The sequence below is a fragment of the Macrobrachium nipponense genome, chromosome 22, assembly GCF_015104395.2.
Source record: "Macrobrachium nipponense isolate FS-2020 chromosome 22, ASM1510439v2, whole genome shotgun sequence".
Taxonomy (NCBI): Eukaryota; Metazoa; Arthropoda; class Malacostraca; order Decapoda; family Palaemonidae; genus Macrobrachium; species Macrobrachium nipponense.
The window spans coordinates 63,400,569-63,425,918 of NC_087213.1; the positions used below are offsets into that span (position 1 = coordinate 63,400,569).

Consider the following 25,350-nt stretch of genomic DNA (forward strand, 5'->3'; position numbering starts at 1 on the left):
CAGTTGTTGCAACTTGCGAGCCAACTCAGATAAGTTGCTGTTTGACGTAATGCTTTGGAGAAAACAAAGAAATGGATCAAATCATAGTATCTGCAAGCTTTGGTCAGACTAAATATTTGCTGCATTTACCGATAAGAAATATATTAGCTGGTAAATATTTTGTTAAAACTCAAGCTGAGAAATTACTTTTTCTTAATTATTACAGAAATGAACAAAGAAATAGAACACACTATGGTACAGTATCTACAAGTCTTGGTCAGACACAGTTTGACTGGTAAACATTACTTATTAAAACTTAAACCAAAGGGGTTAGATTTTGTTGAGTGTTTTACATAAAAGTCACCTTCTACCCACTGTCTGAAATTAAATTCTTCACTCTTGCTTTCTACTAAGATTAAAATCTTTGATCTCAATATAATTTTTTTTTCATGTAGATTGGTGTACAAATAGTAAGACAGTTTATAAGTGTATGTGCACGTGTTTTCAAGGCATTGCATGTACGTATCACAATTTGTATTTTGTAATTTGCATATTTCCTAAACATTGTTGATATGCTCACATATTCTTATTTCTGTAATAACTTTTGGAATTCTCATATCTTTACTTCTACTTATTTCTCCATATGCCTTGACCTGCTATACTAATCCTTAGATACTTTTTATCCTATTCACAAAGCTGCACTGAAATCTAAACTTTGCACATCAATATTTTTCCATACCATTTCTTCAAAGCCTATACCCCAAGCCTTTTCACTTTCCTCTCCATCTTTCGATACTGTTTCCTAAAATGAAATACTTGACCTTACAAAAGTAAAGGTAGAATAATCTTTCTTACCTGTCATTCTTCTCTAATGAATTTTGCTGTGAGAGTCGAGGCTGATCTGCTACATAAGTATTCTCTGGAGTACAGTGCAAAGGTGGAGTGGGGCCCCCTGACCCTGGCTGAGAGGCAGAGATAGGTGCAGGAGTAATGCCACCTGTCCCTTGGACACCAACCATGCCATCACTTGTCTGTAGTAATTAAGAATTTTATTTTAAAATTGCATAATTTTCAAAAATACTTGACAATTAATAAACATTCCAATTAACAAATATTGAATATGCAATGCCATTTATTCAATTTAATGAACTACACTTCCAATAAAGACCTTGAAATAGTCCTATACTTTTAACTTCATTGAAGTTGATTAACTATGGCTTAAAAAATCACCTACCAGCCGACTTAAAAAATAACAGTTTACATAAGGTATTTAACAGTAAACGTATGGCTAATACCCAATTCATATACGTAAGTACACTCATCCAAATCAGAAGATAAAAGTTCATATAGTACTGTATTTAAAATTAAACATATGGCTAATACCTAATTCCTATACATTCTTGCAAATCGTTAAAATTTTTGGTTGGCATTTCTATCCTCTTTATTTGCTTTAGATCTAACCTAACAGAATAATTAGACTAGTCATTGTAAACAACTTAATCCGAGAAAGTTACATTATGTGCTACGAAAATTCCATTTCCAAATTACCTACCATACACAACATAAATGGTGCTACTTCTTGATAAATATACATACTGTAAAAAGTGATACTTTCATATCCATCATCCTCCTACATCCACAGAACAGACACAATTCCAAACCCATACATTATCAGAGCTCGCTGACAAAAGTCCAGACAAGAAAACCAAAAATACATGTAAATTAATATATGTACTATGCAAATTTTAAGATTAAAAACAACTTCCAACCATTACTGACTTGTCCAACAAAGTTGAATCTGTGTAACTGGCATTTATCTACATGTTTGAGTTTATACAAATAGTTTCATTTGCTTTGGGCAACAATATCCTATGCAACTAATTCTCAATTTTGATTGTAATTTGAAATTAATTCTATAAAACAATTAAGAGTAAACACACCCCCATACTGAATGCTTTTACTTATCTTTGAATGATATGCTGTTTTGGATTTTTATGCTAGTTACCAATCTGTCTTATACAGCTTCTCAATACTATAAAAGTAACGGCATTAAAGGGAACTGACAAAGTAAATATAACTTTTCCAAGAAACAGATAATGGAAAAACAATAGGTAAATTCTCAGTGCAATACAAATACTATAAATTAATACAGCGCAAGCAAACAATAACTACAGACTTTCAAAAACCAAGAAAGACAACAGGAGAAAATAACATTTTTAGACAACATAATATATTGCATATGACAAAAAGTGAAACTAATAATACAATAAAGGTTAAGTGCACATATACCTAATATTGTGGGATGATGTCAATAATACAAGTACTTGTATGAATTTGTGCACAGGGCTACTACTACTCTTGTTTAATAATACTGCATTTACTTAGTTTGCACTTTTCTACTTTTTGCTCTTAACCTTAATTCTACCTTAGCCTTTCTCTTGTTTGCTTATCCTTGTCTTCTAGAGAATTTCTTTCTTTATAGCTTACAATTTTCCCTCATGGTCTTGAAATTTAGTTTATGTACTGTAATTGTGTTAATTAAGCACATTCTGCACTTTTTTTCTATTAATCTATGGTACAGGACCAGCATTCTCAAATTTTCAGGTAAAAATCATTAGCTGCACTACATCATTAAAGTTTTTACAATAAATAAGTATAATGCACATAATGTACACTACAATTACAATAATTGTACACTATGTTACAATAACTACATGTTAAAAAATATAGTACATAATGTCAAATAAAGACTACAAAACTCCCAACTGCAAAAATTAATCTGTTTTTACAGTGAAACAGCTCAGCTGCTAAGAACTGGTCTCAAGGCATGCTAATTCATGAGAGCAGATACAGCAAGTGAGAAAACTAAAACCAAAGATCTTCACCTTGCATTAATACTGTATACTGTAGCAATGAATGGACAGGGATAAACATTACCTGTAGGTCTTGTGATGGAGTAAGCACAGAGGTGGAAGAAGGTGCTAAGGGAGGAAGCAGAGCAGCAGAAGTAGCAGGCACGGAGTCAGATTGAGGGGAATCCTCTAATTGTAAAGTGGGGGCTGCAGAGGAGGAGGAAGGCTGCTGCTGGACGGCCACACTCCCTGTTCCCCCACTCACGTCCTCCCCAGGAAGTAGTTTGCTCTCTACCACAGGACTCACCAGGAAGCGTGACTTTCTGAAAGCCTATGGTGGCCAAAGGCCAACAAGGTCAAACTTTTTTGCAAGCAGGGAACAGCAGCAGTTGTAGTTTTGGCAACTGTACAACACAAGCAAACTCAGAGTAACTGATATAAAATTTTCTTTGCAAATATACAAAATTAAGCAAAAGCAGAGGTAAACCTTCATAAGAGTAATCTGACACTCAACTTCATTTATCATTTACTTTTATGATAGTTGCTATTCCCTGTTGGACATTTGGCCAAAATTCTCCCTAACATGCTCTGAAGGAATTGTAGTTAAAAATGCTTTATCAGATAGAAAATATGTCATAATCTTCTTATGAGTTCCTCATCTTCAAATTTGCTTTTGCCCCAATGCTATTTTTACCATGCAGCAATTCAGTATTGTTACCTTATGGTTTAACTAATTAATACTACTTGCATTATCCTAAATGTATACAGTATATAAATGCAAATATACAATGAAAAATGTTATTCTAGTGATGTGTTACAACTACAAAAGTTCTATTAGTGTTATATAGTGTGATGTTAATCTCCATCATAAAATTACTAGGAACACCAAAATACCAATAAACAAACAGTGGTTATAAATTGCTTACAAAAATATTTGATATTGAGGTGCTTAATGATGAAAAAATATCTTAATGTTAAGATGTTCCATATCGTAAGAGTAATACAGTATTTCAGTACTAACCTAAATGAAACAATAACTCCACTGTGCACTGCAATGCTAATTACATAAAAAATAATTCTACAAAAATACAACAGGTAAATCTATATAAATTTCTTGAGATTGAAAACACACGATAAATTATATTCCAAAAAAATTAATAACTTCCCTAAAACTTCTGAACATCAGTCCCCTGCAGCACAGTTAATGCTAATTCATTAAAATCATTCATATACTTCTTAGTCTTAGAGCACAAAACAGACAATGGTAACTCACAACCCCATACCATGAAAGTGATAATTGGAAACCCTGTGATTACCACTAATTTCTACTGACTCCTACTTCTATAACCTGCTAAATAGTACATACACCTGTTAATCTACAGTTAGGATTAAGTGTTTTATACCTTGAAATGCTGTGCAGCGTGAGGTGTAAATGGCCATAATTTTGAAAATTGGTGATATTAATCATGCAAGATGAATATGAATTCAACATGCAGTGAAAGATCATTTTTACATCTCATGTCCTTACAGTGTTTAAACAAAGGCTTTAAGATGACCAGAGTCTGGATATATGTCATAAATACCAAACTATATTACAGAGAGGAAGTGCCAAAGAAACATATCAACAACCATATATGGATAACACCAGTGTGATAAACATTCATTCAATTAACAATAAATAAGAATGAAAAATAATTTATAGAATGCCAATTTCAGAAGTTAAAAGTAAAAAAATAATTTATAGAATTCCAACTTTATAGTTGAAAAATAATTTACAGAATACCAACTTAAGTTAGAGTAGCCAATCTCCATTTTATGTTACTCTCAATATGGGCCTACTTTAATATTTACAAAGTAACAGGCAAATTAACCAACTGGGACAAGTAACGGAGTTTAAATTGACGCTTCATTATCTTGTAAAGCAAAATCAATTAACTGACATTTCAGTTATGTAACAATTACTATTTGGAGACAGCACTGTTCATTCCCTCAAAAGCTGGATGCATCATAATGCAAATTCTCAAAAAAATGACAGGATACATAAAATCTTATGGTAATGAAATATTACCCTTCTTTTCTTTGCAGTGAAAATTATTTGTCAAATTATAGAATTTTAATACAGGTCTAATTCTGTACAAAGTGCAAAAATTTTTGAAGAAATATATTTCCTTTGCTGATGGTATTCTTTCATCCTACAAATCTATGACAGAGATTTCCATTGCCTACCTGCATAAAATGTACTCGGTATATACATATATGTATATACGCAGCAATCCATATGGGTACTTCACAACACAGCACATAATTATAGCATGTAACTTTCTAAACAAATTTACTCCAAAATTTCACCAGATGTTGCTACCAAGAGGCCCTGTGCCTTGCATGGCAGGCGTGCTTTCTGTCTTTTGTGTTCCACTGTCCCCTTTGGTTTCTCCCAACTTACTTTACTTTTACAATGCTCCAATTTTCACAAATCATTTATTAAAAATGTCAAATTTTTAATCAATTGGTATTTTTCATGTATGAATGAAAAGTATAAATGCACCCAAACCCATACTGGATTGCACAAATAAATAAATAAGATCTAGTAGTGCAATTTTGACAGGGAAAATATATATGATTTTATCCATCTTTCTGAAACAAAAATCCACTTAAGGAAAAATCAAGTTTCTAAAAGCAAGTTATCAGCACTGGCCATGGGAACAATTTAAAAACTTATAAAAGATACACTATTGCACTGTCACTTCCTCTCTATTGATTTCTGAAAATGTGGAATAAAGTTAAATCTCCTGGGATAAGCTGGTTTTTGCCTTAGGGGAGGTGGTAATTATTTGCTAAGGTAGGCACCTAGTGAAGTTTTGATCTTAGTGTACTTTCTGGTTACCTGCTATGAATTGTTACTAAAAGCATATTCTTCTTTTGTTGCTGTGTGTTATTTGCTGCTCCACAAGGAAGATGTTATGCCTTTGGCAGTCATCAAGAGGACCTACCACAGTAAAATTATTTTCACTCTCTTACTGAGAATAGGACAAGATTTCACATGACTAGGTTCTGGCGAGTGGTGTTTCTTATGCAGCATCTTCCTTTACAATGTCAGTACACATGCTTTCCATGACTAACTTCCTACCATTCCCATATGCACCAGTGCCTAAATTCCTTAAATCCAACATAAAAATGCAACTTTACAACTGCCCTTACCAAGCCAAAACAGGATTAATCAACTTAAATACCTCCTCTTACTGAATTAAGCTGCACAAGCACTTACCTGTGGGGGCTGTGGTGCTTGCTGTGTTGAAACTGGCTGTTGTAAGGCATTTACAGCTGGAGCTTGTAGAGTAGTTGTTACTTGCTCAGCTGACTTCTCTTTGTCTACATCTGGCTGTTGTGTCTGCTGAATTGTTAGACCTTGCTGTTGAGACAACTGTGTTGGGTCTACTTGAGGAACAGTTGTCAATACCTGCTGCTGTTCTACAGCTTGTGGTAACTGAGACTGATGAACAGGACTTGTTTGAACTTGTGGTGATGATTCACGTGGCTCTACACGCTTATTTGGGGTACCTGGAGCACTGTCTCCTTCCTCATCTCTCTGCTAAAATAAAGTCCATATGATGTAAAATGTAGCATAAAGACAACGTGAAAAATCAAATAAAAGTAGAATAACGTGCATAGTAAATGTCTAAGGATACTAAATATACATTCTCAGTAATCAACGATTGCTAAACCGTACCAAATTTATCATTTGCAAAGTAGCACAGAATAGCCAATAAACTATAAAACATAAAAAAAATGTAAGCAATAAATTATACTTCAAAATAAAGAATGATTAGTAGTAGCAACAAAGTAAAGAATAATTTGCAAGTTTTCATCAATTCCAAACTGCATATCTTAACTAATTATTTATCATACTGCTCCATCAGATTGACCATTTTCACACACACTTCCAATTCTTAAGGCCCAATCTCTTTTAGGTACAATTCAAATATATTCAATGGTGAATTGAATTTTTTAGGAGTGCTGAGGATTTCTCTAATGCATATTAGTTTCTCAAACTATTTTGGATCAAGAAGTTTCCACTTGAACTATTAAGTTAGCAGAATTCTTCTCCTCCTTGTCAAAAAGAGTCTGGTTTGATATAATCCCCTACCTATCATCAAGAGAATTCATGAAGTAACTTTTATTACAACTTTTGGATAAGATGACTTATGATCAGATAGGTCAGGAAACGTCTTCCAACTGCACAATTTATAGTTATAATATCAATGGAAGATAAAAAAAAAAAAAAAAAAAAAAGTGGAGGGTACCCAGGATTAAAGCCTCTCAAGGCAGGAATCAGAAAAAGCTGTGTTGTTAATAAACTACGGTGGAAGGGAAAGGATGAAAGGTGTCCTATAGGGCATAACTTTTGCACACACCATGAGCAGTAATACAGCAGTATACTATGATGAAATTATTAAGTCATTTATATATAGTACTGGTCAAATCTTCAGATACTATTTTCTCTGGCAATTTTTAACATACAAAGTAATTAGTATTTTCTAAATTCTAACTGCGCTGACAAATAAAAACTCTGGTCTTTCACCTAATTTCAAAATCTTGTGTATCGCCTTACATAATCTAATTAACAATATAAAAGCTGTTAATGTTAACCAGGCAACCATCTTCATTCTCAAAATTTCTTTTTGCCTTCCATTTTACGTTAATGATGAGCAATTTTTCCTTCTTTGCCAATATGTATGCTGAATACATTACAGGTATTTATGGCACCATAAAGCACTAAGTTCTGATTATCGGTGCCATAAGGTGCCGATGACAGTGTTATGGTGCTATAACATACCTAACAGAGGTGCCATTAACCGGATATTGGAGCCATAAATTGCTGAGATTCGGTTAACGGGGGTTTTCGCTTATCAGCACCCCACAGAAAATGGAAACCCTGCCCCCATAACCAGGGACTGCCAGTATCTGCATTATTCTTTCATTTACTCAGGCACCCCTTGTAAAATATTTAAGTTCTAATAATTCCAAAATAATCATTCTCACATGGCCCCTCATGTTCAAATCTTTACTTCATGCTTTTTCCTAAATACAGCATCTGAAATATCAAGAACGGACATGGACTTTTACATTTTCCTCTTTTTGACAGGAAACTGTGACAGGTAAAACAACAATGATTACATATGCCTGACTGAATAATTGAAAATATTATATTGACTAATTGCTTCCAGTGAGGTGAAATTTCCCTTTTGAACTGGTGGTGCAAATTACAAGACAAGGTGGATGAAGGAGATGACAATGGCTTCCCACTTACAATTAATTTAGAAGTACTTGATTGACTGACTCTACATCTAAATAACTGAACGGTGACAATATAACGACTTCACAATATAACTATGGCTCAATAACTATAACTATCTTTCAAATAACAAAACTTACTCACCCCATACAAAAAAAAAAAAAATGTTGATGAACTTGCCCAAACACAAATAAAGTTGCTTCTTTTACCAATTTTAGTAATGAATTATAAAAAGTACATAGACAAAGCCATAGTAAAATACTGTGGTATGAAAGTGAAGAAGAGTGAAACACTAAATAAAAACCTTTGTGGTTACAACCATGAATTTTAAAATAATCAAGAAACAATAACACAGTCACTTTAAAAATTCCATTGTAGGTCATGGTACGACTAAAACTTTATTTTGTAAATACAAATCTTAAAACATACAGCAGCCCACTACTTTTGCTTCAAAGTACTTCTATAAGTTCTTGTTAGGCAATAGTCTGTATTTTATACAAACACACTTGGGAAGTTCTATTCTTGTCAAGTATTTTCTGACATGCATCAAATACTGAACAGTATATACAAAATAATAGTTAGCATACAGTTGAAAATCTTATGTCCTAACTGACCATATCGCTACCTGATTAATCCTTACCAGATCAAGAACCTTATCCAGCGTCCTTGAAATTCATTATGTGCACATTCCCTACAGTCAAATATAAGGCTACACCACTCATGTGAGCTGCTTTACAGTTTTCTCCGGAATCATCTTATTTTATGGGCATTTCCTTTTGCATAAAGTATACATGTACAACATTATAGTGCCCAACATCAGGTGAGAAAAAACCTAAATTTAAGTTAAAGAACTATGGGTACAAATTTAGGCTACTTCTACATTGAAGCAGGACTGGTTACTAATATAAAGATACAGTAATTTATGATGCACACACCTGAAATATTTAACACAAAACATGAAAACATCCAATCAATTTTTCAATTCAGTTTTTCTTTCATAGCACCATATCTACATTTCACCTTTAAAATTTTAAATTAAAATTTAAATTAACACAATAACCAATATGCTATAATCCTGAAGCCTAAAGACACTACAATTATCCATAGTTTACCTTAAATTATACTACTAAACACCAAAGACAATTTTTGGGAAACACACAAGTGCAAAGTATTTGGGAAATAAGAGGTAATTACTGGAAGGAAAATAAATAATGCTAGTGCAAGGTAATTCAAGATATGCAGGTTGAAAGGGTACAGAGGGATACATCAGTAATTCCCCTTTGATTAAGACACAAAAACACATCAATCATGGGTATTTAGAGAACTACCACCTTTTACATTGTGTGGTAAGATCACTGACTCCTTATATGAAAGGGCCAAAAGAGGATTAGCTATGGATTTTACAAGGACAGTAAAGCAAGAACAAAGAAATACTTTTGCACAATGAGTAAAACTTGTTCTACATAGTATATCTAGCTTCAAGAAATATTTAAACAGCAACTGAAGGCTTACAATATAAAACATTATATAAAAGGCTTAATTATTCAGTAGCTGAATGTCAGCAATTTTATTAAAGGCATCTTTGTTTTACTAAATCCTTCAGAATTAATAAAGCAGTACAGTTCTAAAACAGAACAGACCGAATAAGTAACTAAAAATATATAAACCTAAAAATAAATTAATGCTATGATTTTCTCATACTAGGGTGATGGCTTGTGAATACAATTTGTGTAGTTTTCAAACAAACTCTGAAAGTTTGCATAAAATAACAAAATTATCAAAATATTCAAGTACAGTGCTGTACATTCTCAGTTTCAAAGTCATGACAATAAATGTGCAAGGTGGTTTTGAATTGTTTTATGACAGCCATTAAATACATGAAAATATATATAAATACTCTACCTTCCAAAGGCTGGGGTAAGCACCATTTTTCAGAAATATGCCAGCCTAGAAACGAGAATTTAGTAGACATAATAAATGGAAGATGTCAAATAATAATAGTTCCACTCCTGTACAGTTTAATTTAATTTGATAAGGTTCAAGTACAGCAATTACCATCCCCAATATGACTGTTAACTTCCAAGGGTAAATTCCACAACAAGCAGGATCATGCATATGCCTTACAAAAATTTAAGTATAAAACATGAGGCTATGATTTGATAATATTTTTGACCCTAGTTATTTATCATTACTCATGCAAAAGTTCCTTAAAATTTTCTTTATAAAAATCTTTTTAAACAAATGATTAATGCCACAGGAATTTAAAATTGCTCAAGCACTCTTAATACAAAATGCTGGATTGCATGTATTGTATAAAAAATACTGAAGGGTATGCAAAGTGCAAACTACAATGTGGTGGCCCAAATTTGTGAAATTTACTGCCAATAATTACTCTGCAAATCCTTTTGAAAATACAAGTTATTCCATTATTAAGTAAAAAAAAATCAAATTAAAGAAAGCTGATAATGAAAAAATGAAATGAGATGCCACAATCTTAAAATCTGAGAAAAACAATTAGGCCTTTTATTATTGAACAACATTTATTCAACTGAATGTATCCCATAATTTTGATTACTGTCACTGTGGAGCACTTATTTTTATTGCATAGAAGCATATTGTACTTATTAGTATTAGAATTCAAACATTAAATGTGTTAAGTATGTGAAGATGGACTTTTAAAATACCATATACATGTAAAAAAAACTGTGCTTAGATATAAAAAAAATTCAAGAGTAGTTTAAAACAATTAAAAACTTCAATGACATTGAACAAGGAAAATGGCGAGTAACTTCTGCGATTCTTTTTCCATCTTGTGCATGGGTGTGAGGGTGTGCAGCGCTGCAGGCTCATGTGGTCATTGTGAATTCCTCTAGTAATACTGCTCATGAAAGCTTCCCAATTATCTCAACATTTTTGTACATAAAATTCTATATTTGCACTTCTCGCTTGCTTCTCGAACTGATAAAACAAGATCATTTCGACAAAATCTGATGGCACTTTGATTAATAATACAAAATATATCTTAAATCTAAAGCTCCCTAATGTAGCTATCTGCAATACCATATGCTGTATCAGTTGCTATGACATCAGTCCACTAGCAATGAACTATACTGCATATATAAAAGCATGAAGTTCATTTCATTAACTGGCAGAATCATAGGAGCAACTATTCTGTAATGTCAATTCTAAATCTTACTAGTAGATCTCACTCTGAAAGAAGTTTGATCCACTTGACAAAGCTACAAGAAAATGGCTACCCTTTCAGCATCGTCATCATCATCACTGTTACATCAGATTTTCCCTTTTGAGTGTTTTCTGCCTGAATTATTCTAGCCTTTCAACCAAATAATAAAACTAAATATCCTCTGTGTCATTTTCAAGTACAGTACATAGGTATATTTACTATGAGAGACAGCACTGATATTTTAATCCTAACAATATATAAAATCTGAAATGCTAAAATAATTTACTCATCCTGTACGTACTGTGTTACATATAACTAACCAAAGAGAGTATAAAGCATCCTCTAGGTTTGCAAATAAAATAAATCCTCAAGGAGGAGAAGCAAACATTGCAAAATAAAACTTTATTTTTTAGAGAACTATACAATTGAAGCATGGAAGCACTCGAGCACTGAGTTATTCTAGACCATTGAAGTCATAAGTGGTCACAGTTCTTTAGGAAAAATTGCAGGATAACAACTGAATCAGATTTTCCATGTGATACTTTTAGACATAGTACAGGCCAACTGAAACTAAAGTTAAACCACAATTATTATTATTATTATTATTTAGTATATGAAACCTATTCATATACCTACACTATATTGAAATTTTTTAGCAAGGAATCCAGTGTTTTTAAACCATCACATGGCTCATCTGAAAAACAGCTTTGTGGGTCAACTGATCAGAGCCACCACACATGCTCGTCTAAGTAGCATTCTCAGACTGTTGACAAATCCAGAGTTTCTCTTTCATTACAAACTACTTACTGAGCTGTGTCGCCGCCGCCGTTTAGGGGAGGATCGACTCAGCTTCCTGGCCAGGTACCGAGCCTACCACGCACCACAAAGATACATTATGCAACGATTGATGCACATGAAATACCATATATCCATCAGAACTTTCATGGAAATCCACAAGTATAATGAATGTCAATATTTCTTTCGTGCCATGACATGTCCAAAGAAAAATGAAAATTGAATAAATTCATAAATAAAATTTTCCACTCTTTATCCACAGCAATACACAAACAGCGAGTCTTAGTAAACTGTATTAAAACATCAACCTATATCAATATTAAAACCTCCATAAAATAATATGTATTCCACCTAGATAAAGCTTATCATTGCAAAACTAAGAAATCCCATCTATATCCTGAGATACTCAATGAAAGCAATGGCCAGTGCCACTTGCTGTATCTGTTTAGCTGTTCTAACCTTGATTATTGTGCAAGTATATTCCATGCAAAGGCTTCTAGAATCTATTTCCAGAAATACTATATTAAGATTTGCCATAAGCCATCAAAATAGCAAATTTTTACAAATTGTTCGTTACAATTATTTCTCATGTAGATCAAATATTTCAACCAATCACTGTCACTGCCCTGCCCATAAAACCATGAACTAAAATCATTTTCACACAAGTTTGCAGGTTCAGAGATTACAATACATTCATTACTTTTAACTATGTATTTCAAAATTAATCTTACTGAAGAAAGACTACCCATACGTACAGTAATAGTGTAAGAATATCTATGCATCCCATTCCATCACACACGTCCTTACCTGCAAACACTCCACCTAAATTCAGGGCACTCACTGATAACTTTCATTACCCCACCGTAACTACAGGAACTACTTGGCATATAATTTTGGGTCTGAACAACATCCACAAGACACTAAACCACTACGCTAGGTGATTACACAAAAACAGTGAAAAGTCACGACAAAAATCAGTTCTCTTGCTAATGCATACCAGGGATGATCAAACTATTTATAATAGGAACCTGTCATGTCAGCAATGACATTACCAGAAATGGGAAAGGAAAAATATAATCCAAGTTATAAAATTTCTATGAGTACTGTACTCAATATAAATATTAAGAAAACCTAATAAAAAAAACTTCTGCTTCACAAATTACAAGATGATTGGTTGAAGCTTGCCCATGCCTTACTCAGATGTTCTACTAATTTAAAAATAAACCATAGGTAAAACATTTTGAAAAATGTTCATGAGGGAAGCAAGTTAAAGAAAAATGTCCAAGTACAGAACACCTCGCAACATAACCAAACTGTTATAAAAATGCATATAAGTGTGAATGAATTTTTTACTAGATTTTCTAATAATAGTACTCAACTGATAAAGGAACACATACTCAACTTTTGCAGAGGAAATCACATAGCTTTATTACCGTTTTCAGTCTATGAATTATGGTTTTATTTTGTACAAAAGTTGTTCTAGTTTTACTTATTAAGGAGTAATTGAATTTAGTTTCTAATTCATGAAGATGCAGTATCAGTTTTATATTATAAAAACATATAAAAGTGAATAAACACAGAGTAATGGTTTCTGATTTCTTGCTGAAAAGCATAAATATTACAAACAATAGCTTATTCAGGTGAAATTTCTAACTTGTATGAAATGTTCATTTTGGAATCAATGTGGAATGAAAGAGTCAGCTTTGGGTCATACAAAGCCTGACATTTAATACAGCATTTAGTTCGGCAAACCAAGAGGAGAACTTGCCACTTACTTTCCTTTAATCACATTTCAGCAACATTAATAATAACTGATACATATCATTATTAACATGTGAAAATTTATTTTTATGGCAGAATGCTGGTTTTAGTCTCATTTTGTCGCTAAGTATACTTTATTTTAGAATCTTTAAAGATTAAAACAAAATTATTTAATCAAAATAATGTGTAGAAGTTTGCCAAAAACACAAGTGCCAACTCTATAAATAAATATTTAAAAAGTAAAATAAAGATTTATAAGTTCTTTTAGAAACAAGATTATCCTATTGTTAAGACCAAAGGTATAATTATTAGCTTTGAAAAATTCATATTGATTAAAAATTTGTCACTTTCTTTCCAGTATTACATACAAAAAAGAAGAGAAAGAAAAATCGGTAGATTTTTTTGTCCTATTTTAGACTAGTATAATGATAATTCTTTTTTAAATACACCCCTATTTACATAGAGGATAGAGTTAAACCATCCCCCAATACAAGTACAGTAGTACCTCGAGATACGAAATTAATCCGTTCCGAGGCGCCTTTCGTATCATGAGGTTTTTGTATCTTGGACCACATTTTACATGTAAAATGGCTAATCCGTTCCAAGCCCTCCAAAAACACCCCAGTAAATTTCATAATAAAGGTAAATTGCCCTATAAACAATGAAATACTACAACAATTTGGACCATTCAATACGTAACTTAATAATAAAAATGCAAAACCTGTAAATAAAGTGTATATTAGTGTACAAGAAATATTATTACTGTAACATAAAATGTGGAAGCTTACCTTTCGAGTGAGGCTATCTCCGAAAGTGGCGGCAGAGGAGGAGGAGGACAAATGGCAGATACGTACACTTAACTTTACGAAACACAAAAAAAAATGTCAGAAAAACAAACTAAACTTTACAAAACACATTAACAAAACTGTAACACTTAACTTTACAAAAAACTTAAAATAAAATTTATTTTGTCTTTTTTTGATTATTACATTTCTTTTTACTTTTTTATACTTTACGTAATTTCAATTTCTTCACCACCGAATGGATGCCAGTCCGTTTATAGAATTTTTCGAACCACCCATGAGAAGCCTTGAACTCTGGGGTTGCCATTGATGTCCCCTCTCCGCCGTCGTCTTCGGCTTGGGCAATCAAATCGCCGAAAATAGCGCTGGCCTTCTGGCAGATTGCCATCTCGGTTATCGTATCACCATCGATTTCTTTGTCCTCGATCCATACAAGCAGCAGCCTTTCCATTTCATTATGCACATGGCTTCCATTTCATTATGCACATGGCTCCTCTTGTTGGACAAAATAGTCACGCCCTTGGAAGGTGTAGCTGCTTTGATGGCTTCCTTCTGCTTAAGGATGGTGCCTATCGTCGACGGATTTCGGCCATATTCCTTAGCGATCACACTCAACCGCAAGCCAGCTTCATACTTTTTTATTATCTCCATCTTTGTCTCCATAGAAAGCATTCTCTTCTTTCTGTGAACTTCAGCAACTTTCTTGGGACCCATGACTAATATGTACTGTACGTAATTAAGTTACGTATGTAGTACATATACTAATTAGGTTCTCACAACACGATAAAGTAGCACAACGAAATCACTAACGAATTTACGATACTAAACAAAATCGTTGGACCGAACGAATGCCGCATGCGTACGATAAAGCTTCGGGTGCGAAGTGGCTGAGCGAAGGCACGCCACTACATAAGATGCATGATGGGAGGGATGCTGTCCAATAGGAGAGAAGGATCTCATCAGGAACCAATGGGAGAGCAGGAGGATGGTGGCGAGTCTACTAGAACTAAGCTGGCGGCGCGAGTTTCAAATTGTTATCAGGCGAATCTCGGACTTTCAGAAACCTTTCGTATCTTGAAAACTTTTCGCATGTAGAGCAGTAAAATTTTTCGTGTCAGCTTTCGTATCTCGAGTTTTTCGTAAGTTGAGCCTTTCGTATCTCGAGGTACCACTGTATAGAAATCACCCCCAATGTTACATTGTCAAAATAATTATGATAATTTTTTTTTATTTTCAACAAATGACATCATTGGAATCTCAATGGATGAAATTTGAAATTTGCACAAAGCCATTTGAAGTCATCAAAATCTCAAGTAGGTGAGTGGTGGGACCCTTGGACTTTTGCAGTTACTTGTTAATGTCAAAGTTCAACTGATTGTGAACATTTAAAAAAAATTCATTCATGAAATTTTGTCAAATATTTCCAGTATGCCTGCTTTTAAAGATTTTACAAAGCTCTATAAAATACAAATGTTATCTTGTAAATGAAAACTCTTGTCCATGCCATGTGAGTTAAGAGTTTTAGCTTGGAGGTCTAGTTGAACTCTCTCTTATAATTAACTAATATGCTGATAATTGCCTCCCCTTACAAGATAATTTTTAATATGAATGGTATTGCTTTCATAACCCCTTAACTTCTCTCCCCTTTACATGCAGGATTTTTTTAATTCAAACCTTGGCTCACCTACAGCTATGAGACCCATATTCAATCTTTTGAGGATCTAGATCCTTTATTCAGTCATTATAAAGCTCCCAAAATATAACCCTAAGTAAATCATGAGATTCCTTGAATCCCCAATTCATATAGTACATATATTAGAAGAAATGTATCCTCAAAAGGAATTTAAGAAATTTAAGGAAATGTTTTCTAAAACTTTTCAGGTATAGTCTGAAATTCAATCCATGTTCAATCTTACTGCAGCATTGCTGCTAGCTAATAGTTTGTTTTCAAAATCTCTACATGAATTTTTGAGATGAAGTGATACTTACTAGTTTTCTTCATCACTAGAGTTTAGAAAATATTGCCTAATTAACACTTATCACTGGTGAGATTTATATTTCCAGGTTTCTTGCTCCCTAAAGTACAGTACTTGATATTCATTATGAACCCATTAATCACAAATAGCCTTAATTCTGTGCAAAAGCTCTCCTTTCACACCATATCTTTATATCCTCACAACAAGCACTCCACCTGACATACCCAAACCATCACCCAGACACCTCCCTAAGTTGTCATCCTTTCATGCCAGTGTGTTGCGCGGAGACATATTACTGTAGGACTTACTCCTTCTTGATTAGCAATTTTACATTTTATGTTGAGTCATCCATTTACTTAATACTTATTCTTTATAATAACAGTAGTCTATAGTGTTTTGTGAATTTCTCAAGAGTTTTGGAGTCAACCTTCTGACCCAGTAAATAACTTTTTCATTGTCTTTACTTAGATTCCATTAAATAACTTTTTCATTGTCATTACTTAAATTCCATTACTCTTTGTGCATCCTTGGGATTACATTTTAGAATTTCTATATTTGGTTTGGTAATTGTTATTGGCAAATATGGGGATCATTTTCAGGTATATTAATAGTAAGGATTTTCATTAATTGTAATACTGGTATTTTTCCAGCCCAGTTCACAGGAACATGCTACACTGTTCTCCAATTTCTGTCCTCATCATAACTTTCTCCTATGACTCATTTTACAATTATTTTCATGTCCCAAGAGCATACAAGCAGAATCATACCGATTAAAAAACTACCATTATAGTATTCATAATTTTCATATTTTTTCAAAGAATAAGCCAAAAGGCCATGGATTTGACTTCCACAGAAGAGATCCTCTTATACAACAAATGAGAGGATGGTAATAGGCAGGAGTAAAATATAACAAGCATCCACCCATCAAAAAAAAAATAAAAATAAATATATACAAAAAAAATAAAAATTAAATAAAGTATGCCCATGGAGCATAGACAAAAAGTTTGCAATGAAGCCTCTCAAACTAGCATCTGCATTCAGGAATACTCTTTCACAGTTCTGGATAGTGTAACACTTTGGCACCTCAATCGTAACAGATGATATTGCTCTGCAATACAAGTAGCACACACACTAACTTAAGAGGCTCCGTTCATTGAAGATGGCTTAACAAGTACAATATCTTATAATGATGAAATACATTAGAATGACCATTGTTAATGAATAGAAAACTGTTATTCTGAGTATTTGTTCCTTGAAAATAAAGGCCTAGAATCCTGCTGATATCCTTTAAAGAGAATATTCCAATGAAAGTAGTACAAAAATCTGAAGAATTATATTCTCTGATATAGGAAGCCTTTCACACACCTTGCTTTCTGGTAGTCTTAAGCATGCCATATATTACATTCATAATCATCTTCAGTATACAGTGCAATTTTACTTTTCTATGGCAAAAACATATCCTAGGTAAAAACTTAAGAACACACCAACATTAGAAAGGATTAGTATAGACACAATATCAGCATCACTGATGGCATTAACTGCCTGATACTTGAAAAACTTCAAAGATCATTATTGTCCAATGTGTGCTTCATGATTAAGTCAAAAACAGCACGATACCCAACCTAAACAAGTCTGATCTCGTACCTGTCAACTAAGATGCTTTGGATAAACCACGAATATCAAAAGAGCATCTCAAGGGCCTATTTGTTTACTTGTTTCCTTGGAAGTGAGTGTGTTGGTTTCTATCTCAAATTTTTTGTGATGAATTGTTGAACCAAGGTTGAATACTCATCCAATGTTCTGATAGTGTTATAACTTTCTAAATACAATGAGGCCAAGTATGAATTTAAGGCATATTATGAGTATCACCAGCCCTATCTAATGCTTGCTAGTTGACAAAAGATTTAAGCAAACAGGTTTTACCAACAGTTGTATTAGCAATGTACATTCCCAGATGTCCATCCTACAACATAGTGAAGTGCAATAAAACTCAGATACTGGACTGCTGTACAGCAGAGACATCTGTTAAAATCAGTTTCAGTATATTCCAATAATGTGAGAAAGACCTCAAGGACAAACTCGAGTACTACTGATAGCTTTTTTTTACATGCTTGTTATGCTGAATGTTAACACTTTGACCAAGCCAGTCCATGTGCTTAACAGTGGAGCCACTAGTAATGAAAAACTCAATTATAGGGTTCTTTCTATTGAAGATGGTAATTACATTGGCCACTCTTCTACAGTTTCAATGTTCTAGTTTCTTAACTATAAACCTCCACAAACTCCTTTGGGCATTAACTAGTCTGACCAGTACTCCATAACATTTGCCTTCTAAATTTTGGAACCAATGGCCCCTCCCCTGCCTTTCCTGAATCATTCACTACTTAGATTCCTGTATCATGTAGTGTTTAAAATTTTTAATTCCAAGTCCACAAGGATACCTAGCAGATAACATGCTTAGGAAGAATTAATGCCTACCCTAACTGTGCAGGTGTGTAAGCATCTTTGATTAGCTCCCTCTGTAGTGTCTAATAAATCTAGACTTCAAATCAGAAGTCCTCATATGGCTGTGGTTCCAAATATCAACCCAAAGAACTTAGTTTCATTATAACAAAGATTGTGTGAAAATTAATTTAGTCACCCAAGACTAACTTTTTGTGCTCATTTCATTACTCTATGAGATGCTAATTAAAGGAACTGCTCAGGGAGGGAAAACTCTGTTCTTATCAGTCTCTTTCACCAAAAGTCTCCTTGGGAATTATAAATGTAATTCCACAGTGACATACGTTTCCAGTAAAGATATATTTTTATTTCAATCTCAAAATTTGACTTCTCAATGTTATGCATTTGATAATAGATAAAGTCTTTAAAGTGCAAAGGGTAAGTGAATAGTACTATAATCACACTTATGCATATTTAATAAAAAATTTTCCATATGATTTTCCTTAAGATTTCCCATAACAGTAACTGAATTGATGTTATTTATCCCAGCATACAGGCTGATCTTGTTAATGTTCAATGATTATTTTCACTGTAATTTTCAAGGATCCACACACATTCCATTCCACTTCCCTAAATAATCTAAGAGTTGTAACATACTCATCATGGAATCAAATAGGGATTTTAGGAACTATCAGTTTCAAAGAGACATGGAAAAAAGCTGCAATAGCTAAAAATAGAACAATCACACTTATCCATCATTTGCAGTCAACTGGTATTACATGCATATAGTACTCATATCTAATAGATAACATATGCAAAATGTGATGAATAAATGGAGAACACTTCATTTGAAAACATAGAGTCAAACTTGAATAATATTCATGCTTAAAATAAACACAAGTACATCAGGTAATTCTGATGTTATAGTAAATCATATAAAACAACTAGCATTTAAACTAAGTAATTATGAAAATATAAAACTTCTTATTAAAATTATATAAAATAATAAAATGAACTGTTAAAGCTCTTTTCCTTAAAGAATTAGAAATAAAGTGCAAATATTTATAATGATCAATCCATGCTCTAAAATCTATTTGCATAGCTAGGATCACATATTTCATTTCATTATGGACTAGTAATTAATGCACAAAATTTACAAACATAATTGGTTTAACAATTTTGTCACCACTGTCTCATACAGATCAGTCATGACAAAATTGCAAATTCTATACCTCATTACCCCAAAATTATGAAACAAATTTTAAACTTTAACTTACCCGAGTGTCGTTGTCATCTCGATGTCTTCTGGTTACTGATGGAGATCTTGCCTGACCATCTTGTGAATGATGCTGGCTTCGGGAATCTAAACCTGGAGTTGAAACTGTTGGCAGGACATTTGGGTTTTCCTGAAGTTGTCTAATGATATCTTCAATGTAATTGATGACAACTTCAGCATGATTTCCAGGTAGGAGATTGGTCATAACCTGAAGGAAATTAGAAAAACAAAATTCAGTGCAACGACACAATACCAAACATTCAGTAAAGAAAACTTATAAATACTGGTGTATAAAAATATAAACATGTAAAACACTGTATAAAACTACAATAAAACACTTAATGAAATAAACAAGACTAAGAATTCATTCATCTGGCATGTGAATTCAGTTAAACTGAAACAGAATACTATAGCACATAAAATTGGCACCATTTAAGAAAAAGAGAAGAGAGATGTACTTGCGCAATTACTACATGCAAAAAGATCACTACAATATTTCAGATAAAAAAATTAATTTGAGTTAAATTTAAATTTATTCTCTAACCCCCCTAATTCATTGCCCTATTTTGATGGTGACAGTGAAATGACGTCTTACCAGTTTATTTGCTACATCTTGAGGGTCATTGTCAGTTATGTCGAACTTGAATGTTATTGTCTTCTGTTTAATAGTTTCAAGTTGGCATTCAACCATGGTATCTGTGACTGATAACACATTAAGCTTGGGGAACCGATCCAGAGTTTTCTTTCTTCGTATCTTCTTGCGTTCTGCATGCTGCTTGTTGCTGGATCCATCTGCAGGATGTTCGCTGTTCTCACTTTCAGAGGCAGCGCTGGGGTCAAAGTGGGATTGAGTAGAGAATGTTGTAGTTGTGGTTGTGGAAGTGGTACAGGTAGTTGAGATGATGTTGCTTGTGATGGCGAAGTTGGAGACACTCTCCAGACCATTGCCACCAGGCCTTCTCAGAGACATGGAAAGAATAAATACCAATGTTTCACATATTTCACATACCGTAAAAACGAACTAATGATACTTACCATTGGTGTGACATTAAATAAAGTATTGACCACAACATGCATCTTGAAACTAACATTCCGCTAGCTTTGTACACACCATCTAGCAGGGATGGCAAATTAAATGGATATAAAAGCTACAACAATAGCAAAAGCTAAATAAAATAAGCCAATACTAACAATTAAGCAAAATTAATGGATTTCAGGAATATAGTCTAAAAAAATTAATGACTATTGGTGAAACCAAAGTGATAACACAAACTTTTAAATGTTTCAAACAAAAAAGTTACACTAAATAAAAACTGGCATAAAAAATTCATGAATCCAAAAGATGATGAACTGTAATGAAGGTTTTGATATGGCTCTAGCACAAACAGGACTATAATGTGGAACCAAAAGAAAAAATGCATAAGTTGACTGGCCAAAGGTAGGTATTTTTAAAAGTAATCTAATGTGAAACTGATTAAAAGGGCAATACTAGTATATCTAAAAGGAAAGCCATGAGAGCTCGTGGTAAAAAAAAAGGAAAAAAAAAAAAAAAATTACACTTCAATAATGTATGCCAAGCAGAAAAAAAAATCATGATTTCCAACTTTTCTTTGACAACTGTCTGTATGAAGCAAATATTTCAAGCTATTTACCACTTATAAAGTACACTTGATTGCAGCAAAGATAAAAACGACACATTTAAAAATGTGCAATTCACAATGGCTGGGTTTGCCAATCAAAAAAATATATAAAGTGAGGTTCTAAGTTCTAAAGAAGAATTTTTTTTATGCAGTTACACAGACTTAAAATCATCTGAGGTATTATCATTCTATGTGATTCACCAAATATGGTCTAATTTAAAATAACAGCTTACACAATACCCAAAATAATACAGCAATTACTGCAAAGTGCACAAAGAGATCTGCCTGGAACCTGAACTTCTATGGAATAGTATACATATTGTATATTTATATATGCTGTATTTTTGGTTATTCTTGAACTCAAAATATACTTTGTTTTGGATGCTGATCTACAACTCCCCTAATAAGCATAATGAAAGGAAATAGAGGGATAAGAATATAATGCACATCAGAAAGAAAAACTGCCTATATCATATAATGGTTGGAAAGAAAATATGTACATATGTATGTATGAAAATAAATTACTTTACTACCATCTGAGATTGTAGCACTAGAGCCATGCCTATTGATGCAAGCTAACTCATTTCAATTTAGGGATAAATGACCAAACTCATTTTAATTTAGGGATAGATGACCAATGAAAACAATTTATGGGATGCAGGAGATTTGTGTTGAAGAAACCTGGAAGCAGGTTGGGATAAAATGACTGGGGAAAATGAGGCCATTAAACTTCAACAATTAGTTTTGCCACACAAATGCTTCCCATTATGGGGGTATCACCTACAATGTAACACACTGCAGGCAGAATAAACATTCTATGCAGCTAAATTACTTTTAACCGCTTTCCTATCATTCAATCCCTTTGGTCTCCTTTCACTAGTAACCAAACCTTAACCTGCTCCAATTTTCACCTTCCGGCCAGCCCTAAATTCTAGAGACAATTCAGTGGTCTGGTTAAACTACTTTAAGAGTAATCATAAAACAAATTCAGAACACTAAAGGCATGTACGTATCTTTTGCAGGCTACTTGCAATGGCACACTAATTCAAACGTAAGCCATGACAATTCACCCCTGTAGCTATATTGCAGAAAAAGATTGGGCTAATATTCAAAGAAGTAGGAAGTAGAGAATGAACATTAGCATAAAATGGGGGTAAAACATTCAAGTTATTCACACTAAATTCCAGCTTAGATAAAAAAGGTAGAAATTAGGGGATTAAGAGGATAGACACAACCAAACCCAACATCACAAAACTAACTTGAGAGCACCTTAGGAACTTCGGGATAAAAGAACGAAGAACTGAAGTAACAGTTTTCAAACTACGTCTTGGTCTTTCTTACCTGTCGTTGACCAGGTGGGAATGCAAATCCGTCAGCATCTGAGGTGAAGGGGAATTCTCCAGCTGTTGGATGAAGTAGCTGAATTAATATGAGATGAAGTCATAGCATTAGTAATAGAAGTGTCAAAATATTCAAAAAATTAATATGCTGTACGTATTGCTAGTTTCATTGCTGAATCCATGTAATTAGTAAAATACTTCACAAATCTTTAGGAGTACTAATTATTTCATTCTGGTGACTATGAAAATAACATCCACCTCAGCATGCAAAGCACCATACCTTCCCAAAACAAAAGTGACAATAATAAAATGAGCCACATGACAAAAGCTAAGAGAATGGTTAAGGAAGTAAAATTTTTGCCATCCTAAAATGCTTGCCGTTTCACAAAAATCAACTTTAATCTAGAAAAACAAAATCTAACCAAGAATAAAATTCATGCCTATGCTTTCAAATGGTAACTGTTCAAAAAATAAAAATATAAGAAGCTAACATAAAATTTAATATAATTTTTAAAAATGGTTGCTGGCAATGCAAAATATTGTTTTTGTAGCTATAACAAAAATATTTCCAATAGTAACAGGTATTGTACTGTATAATATGGAAATCTGATAAATCTAATTTTTTCCTTAGTTATTAAAGGGTTTTACATTGGGCAAGTAGTATACATATTACAATAACATAAAAGCTTTTAAAAACAAAAACAGTCTTAGCATTTAACCATTATTAATAAGTCAATCAGTTGTACATGATGTACATACATATTAAGGGCATGCACAAAACTGAGGTCTTTAAAACACATAGTGATAGTTTCCTTTCATGTAAAATTAAGAAATTTTGTGACATCTTCACTAAGCTACAACACAATACCTAAACAACTGTCATATACCTAAACTGCTTGAATACCACATATAAAATTCCTTTCTCTGAATAAATTTAATTGAGCCTAAAAAAAATGCAGCAATAAAGGAACTCCTAAAAAGAATCCTACCCGTAAGTGGACTATATTATATAGAAGTTCCTCGTGTCACCTATATTCTGGGATTGGACCGCGAGTCCAAGTTTTGGCTACGCATTAATAGACAGTAATACACAATGGAAAATATCCTCAAGAATAAAATCAGTGTCTTGATAAATGAAAGGAAATCAAGAAAAGTATATGTTATAAAGCTGCAGTTATAGCTGACAACCACCACATTTTGTATTAGTAGAATTAAAAATAAATTCCATTATTAGATATAGCAATGAATATGAAAAAACTATACAAATGCCTTAAAATGTAAGTTTGCCTTGATGAAATTTCATACACATTTAAATGTGAAAAAATAAAACTTGCCAATAACATACATGATCAATCATCTCACAGTATACATAATCCAATTCATAATTGTTCATGTTTTAAATTTTGCAGTTAATTTTCCATTCATTCTTATTCTATTTGGACATGATATTTACACCTAAATGCTATTAACTTAAAAATTAAACCTTTTAATGATTTTGAAGAAATCTTCTAAACAAAACAAGAGCTGAAAATTTGTCAGTGGTAAAAAGATTAAAAAAGTCAGTGACTAATGAAAAATTCATCAAAGTTATGGGTAGTATAAATTAAGACTATTCATAGTAAAACAATCTGAGCCAAGATCAGCAAACTTCAAAAAGTAACTGTACTGTATACAATAGCGCTTCATAAAAATTTATCAAGCTAAAGTTACTAGAAATTAACACTTTTCTCGTTTTTAAATTTCCATCTAATCAAAGCATCCTTCACTGAATTTTTAACGCAGCATAAAAATATACAAGTGAAACTTCAACTTACTTAAAACTTATTGAGTACACTGTGACTATTACCTTGTACAATTAATGAGCATGACAAATTCAGATACTCTGGGTGTGGATGGGCAAGAAATGTTAAACGTCTAAGAGAATGGTCAAATGTCAGCAACTGTCATAGATATAAAACATTTCACAAGATAAAATTAATAAGCATAATTCTTAAATTTAAGTGGACTAT

General features: G+C 33.0%; 1 protein-coding gene across 27 annotated transcripts in view; it reads right to left on the minus strand.

The window, feature by feature from the left end:
* The window catches only part of LOC135198752 (serine/threonine-protein kinase WNK1-like), a 569,129-nt gene that overhangs the window by 26,251 nt on the left and 517,528 nt on the right, over window positions 1-25,350 (minus strand). For 19 of the 27 annotated variants that reach the window (XM_064226633.1, XM_064226620.1, XM_064226621.1 and 16 more), the window contains 8 exons: window positions 23,343-23,404; window positions 20,957-21,317; window positions 20,363-20,569; window positions 12,116-12,178; window positions 6,097-6,420; window positions 2,917-3,162; window positions 835-1,010; window positions 1-52 (listed from right to left, as the gene is read on the minus strand). The exon at window positions 1-52 is cut by the window's left edge and continues 159 nt beyond it. In XM_064226633.1, the coding sequence (XP_064082703.1) occupies window positions 1-52; window positions 835-1,010; window positions 2,917-3,162; window positions 6,097-6,420; window positions 12,116-12,178; window positions 20,363-20,569; window positions 20,957-21,317; window positions 23,343-23,404 (1,491 nt within the window). The remainder of the gene's footprint in view (window positions 53-834; window positions 1,011-2,916; window positions 3,163-6,096; window positions 6,421-12,115; window positions 12,179-20,362; window positions 20,570-20,956; window positions 21,318-23,342; window positions 23,405-25,350) is intronic. The other 8 variants (XM_064226618.1, XM_064226615.1, XM_064226635.1 and 5 more) reach the window with 6 other exon arrangements.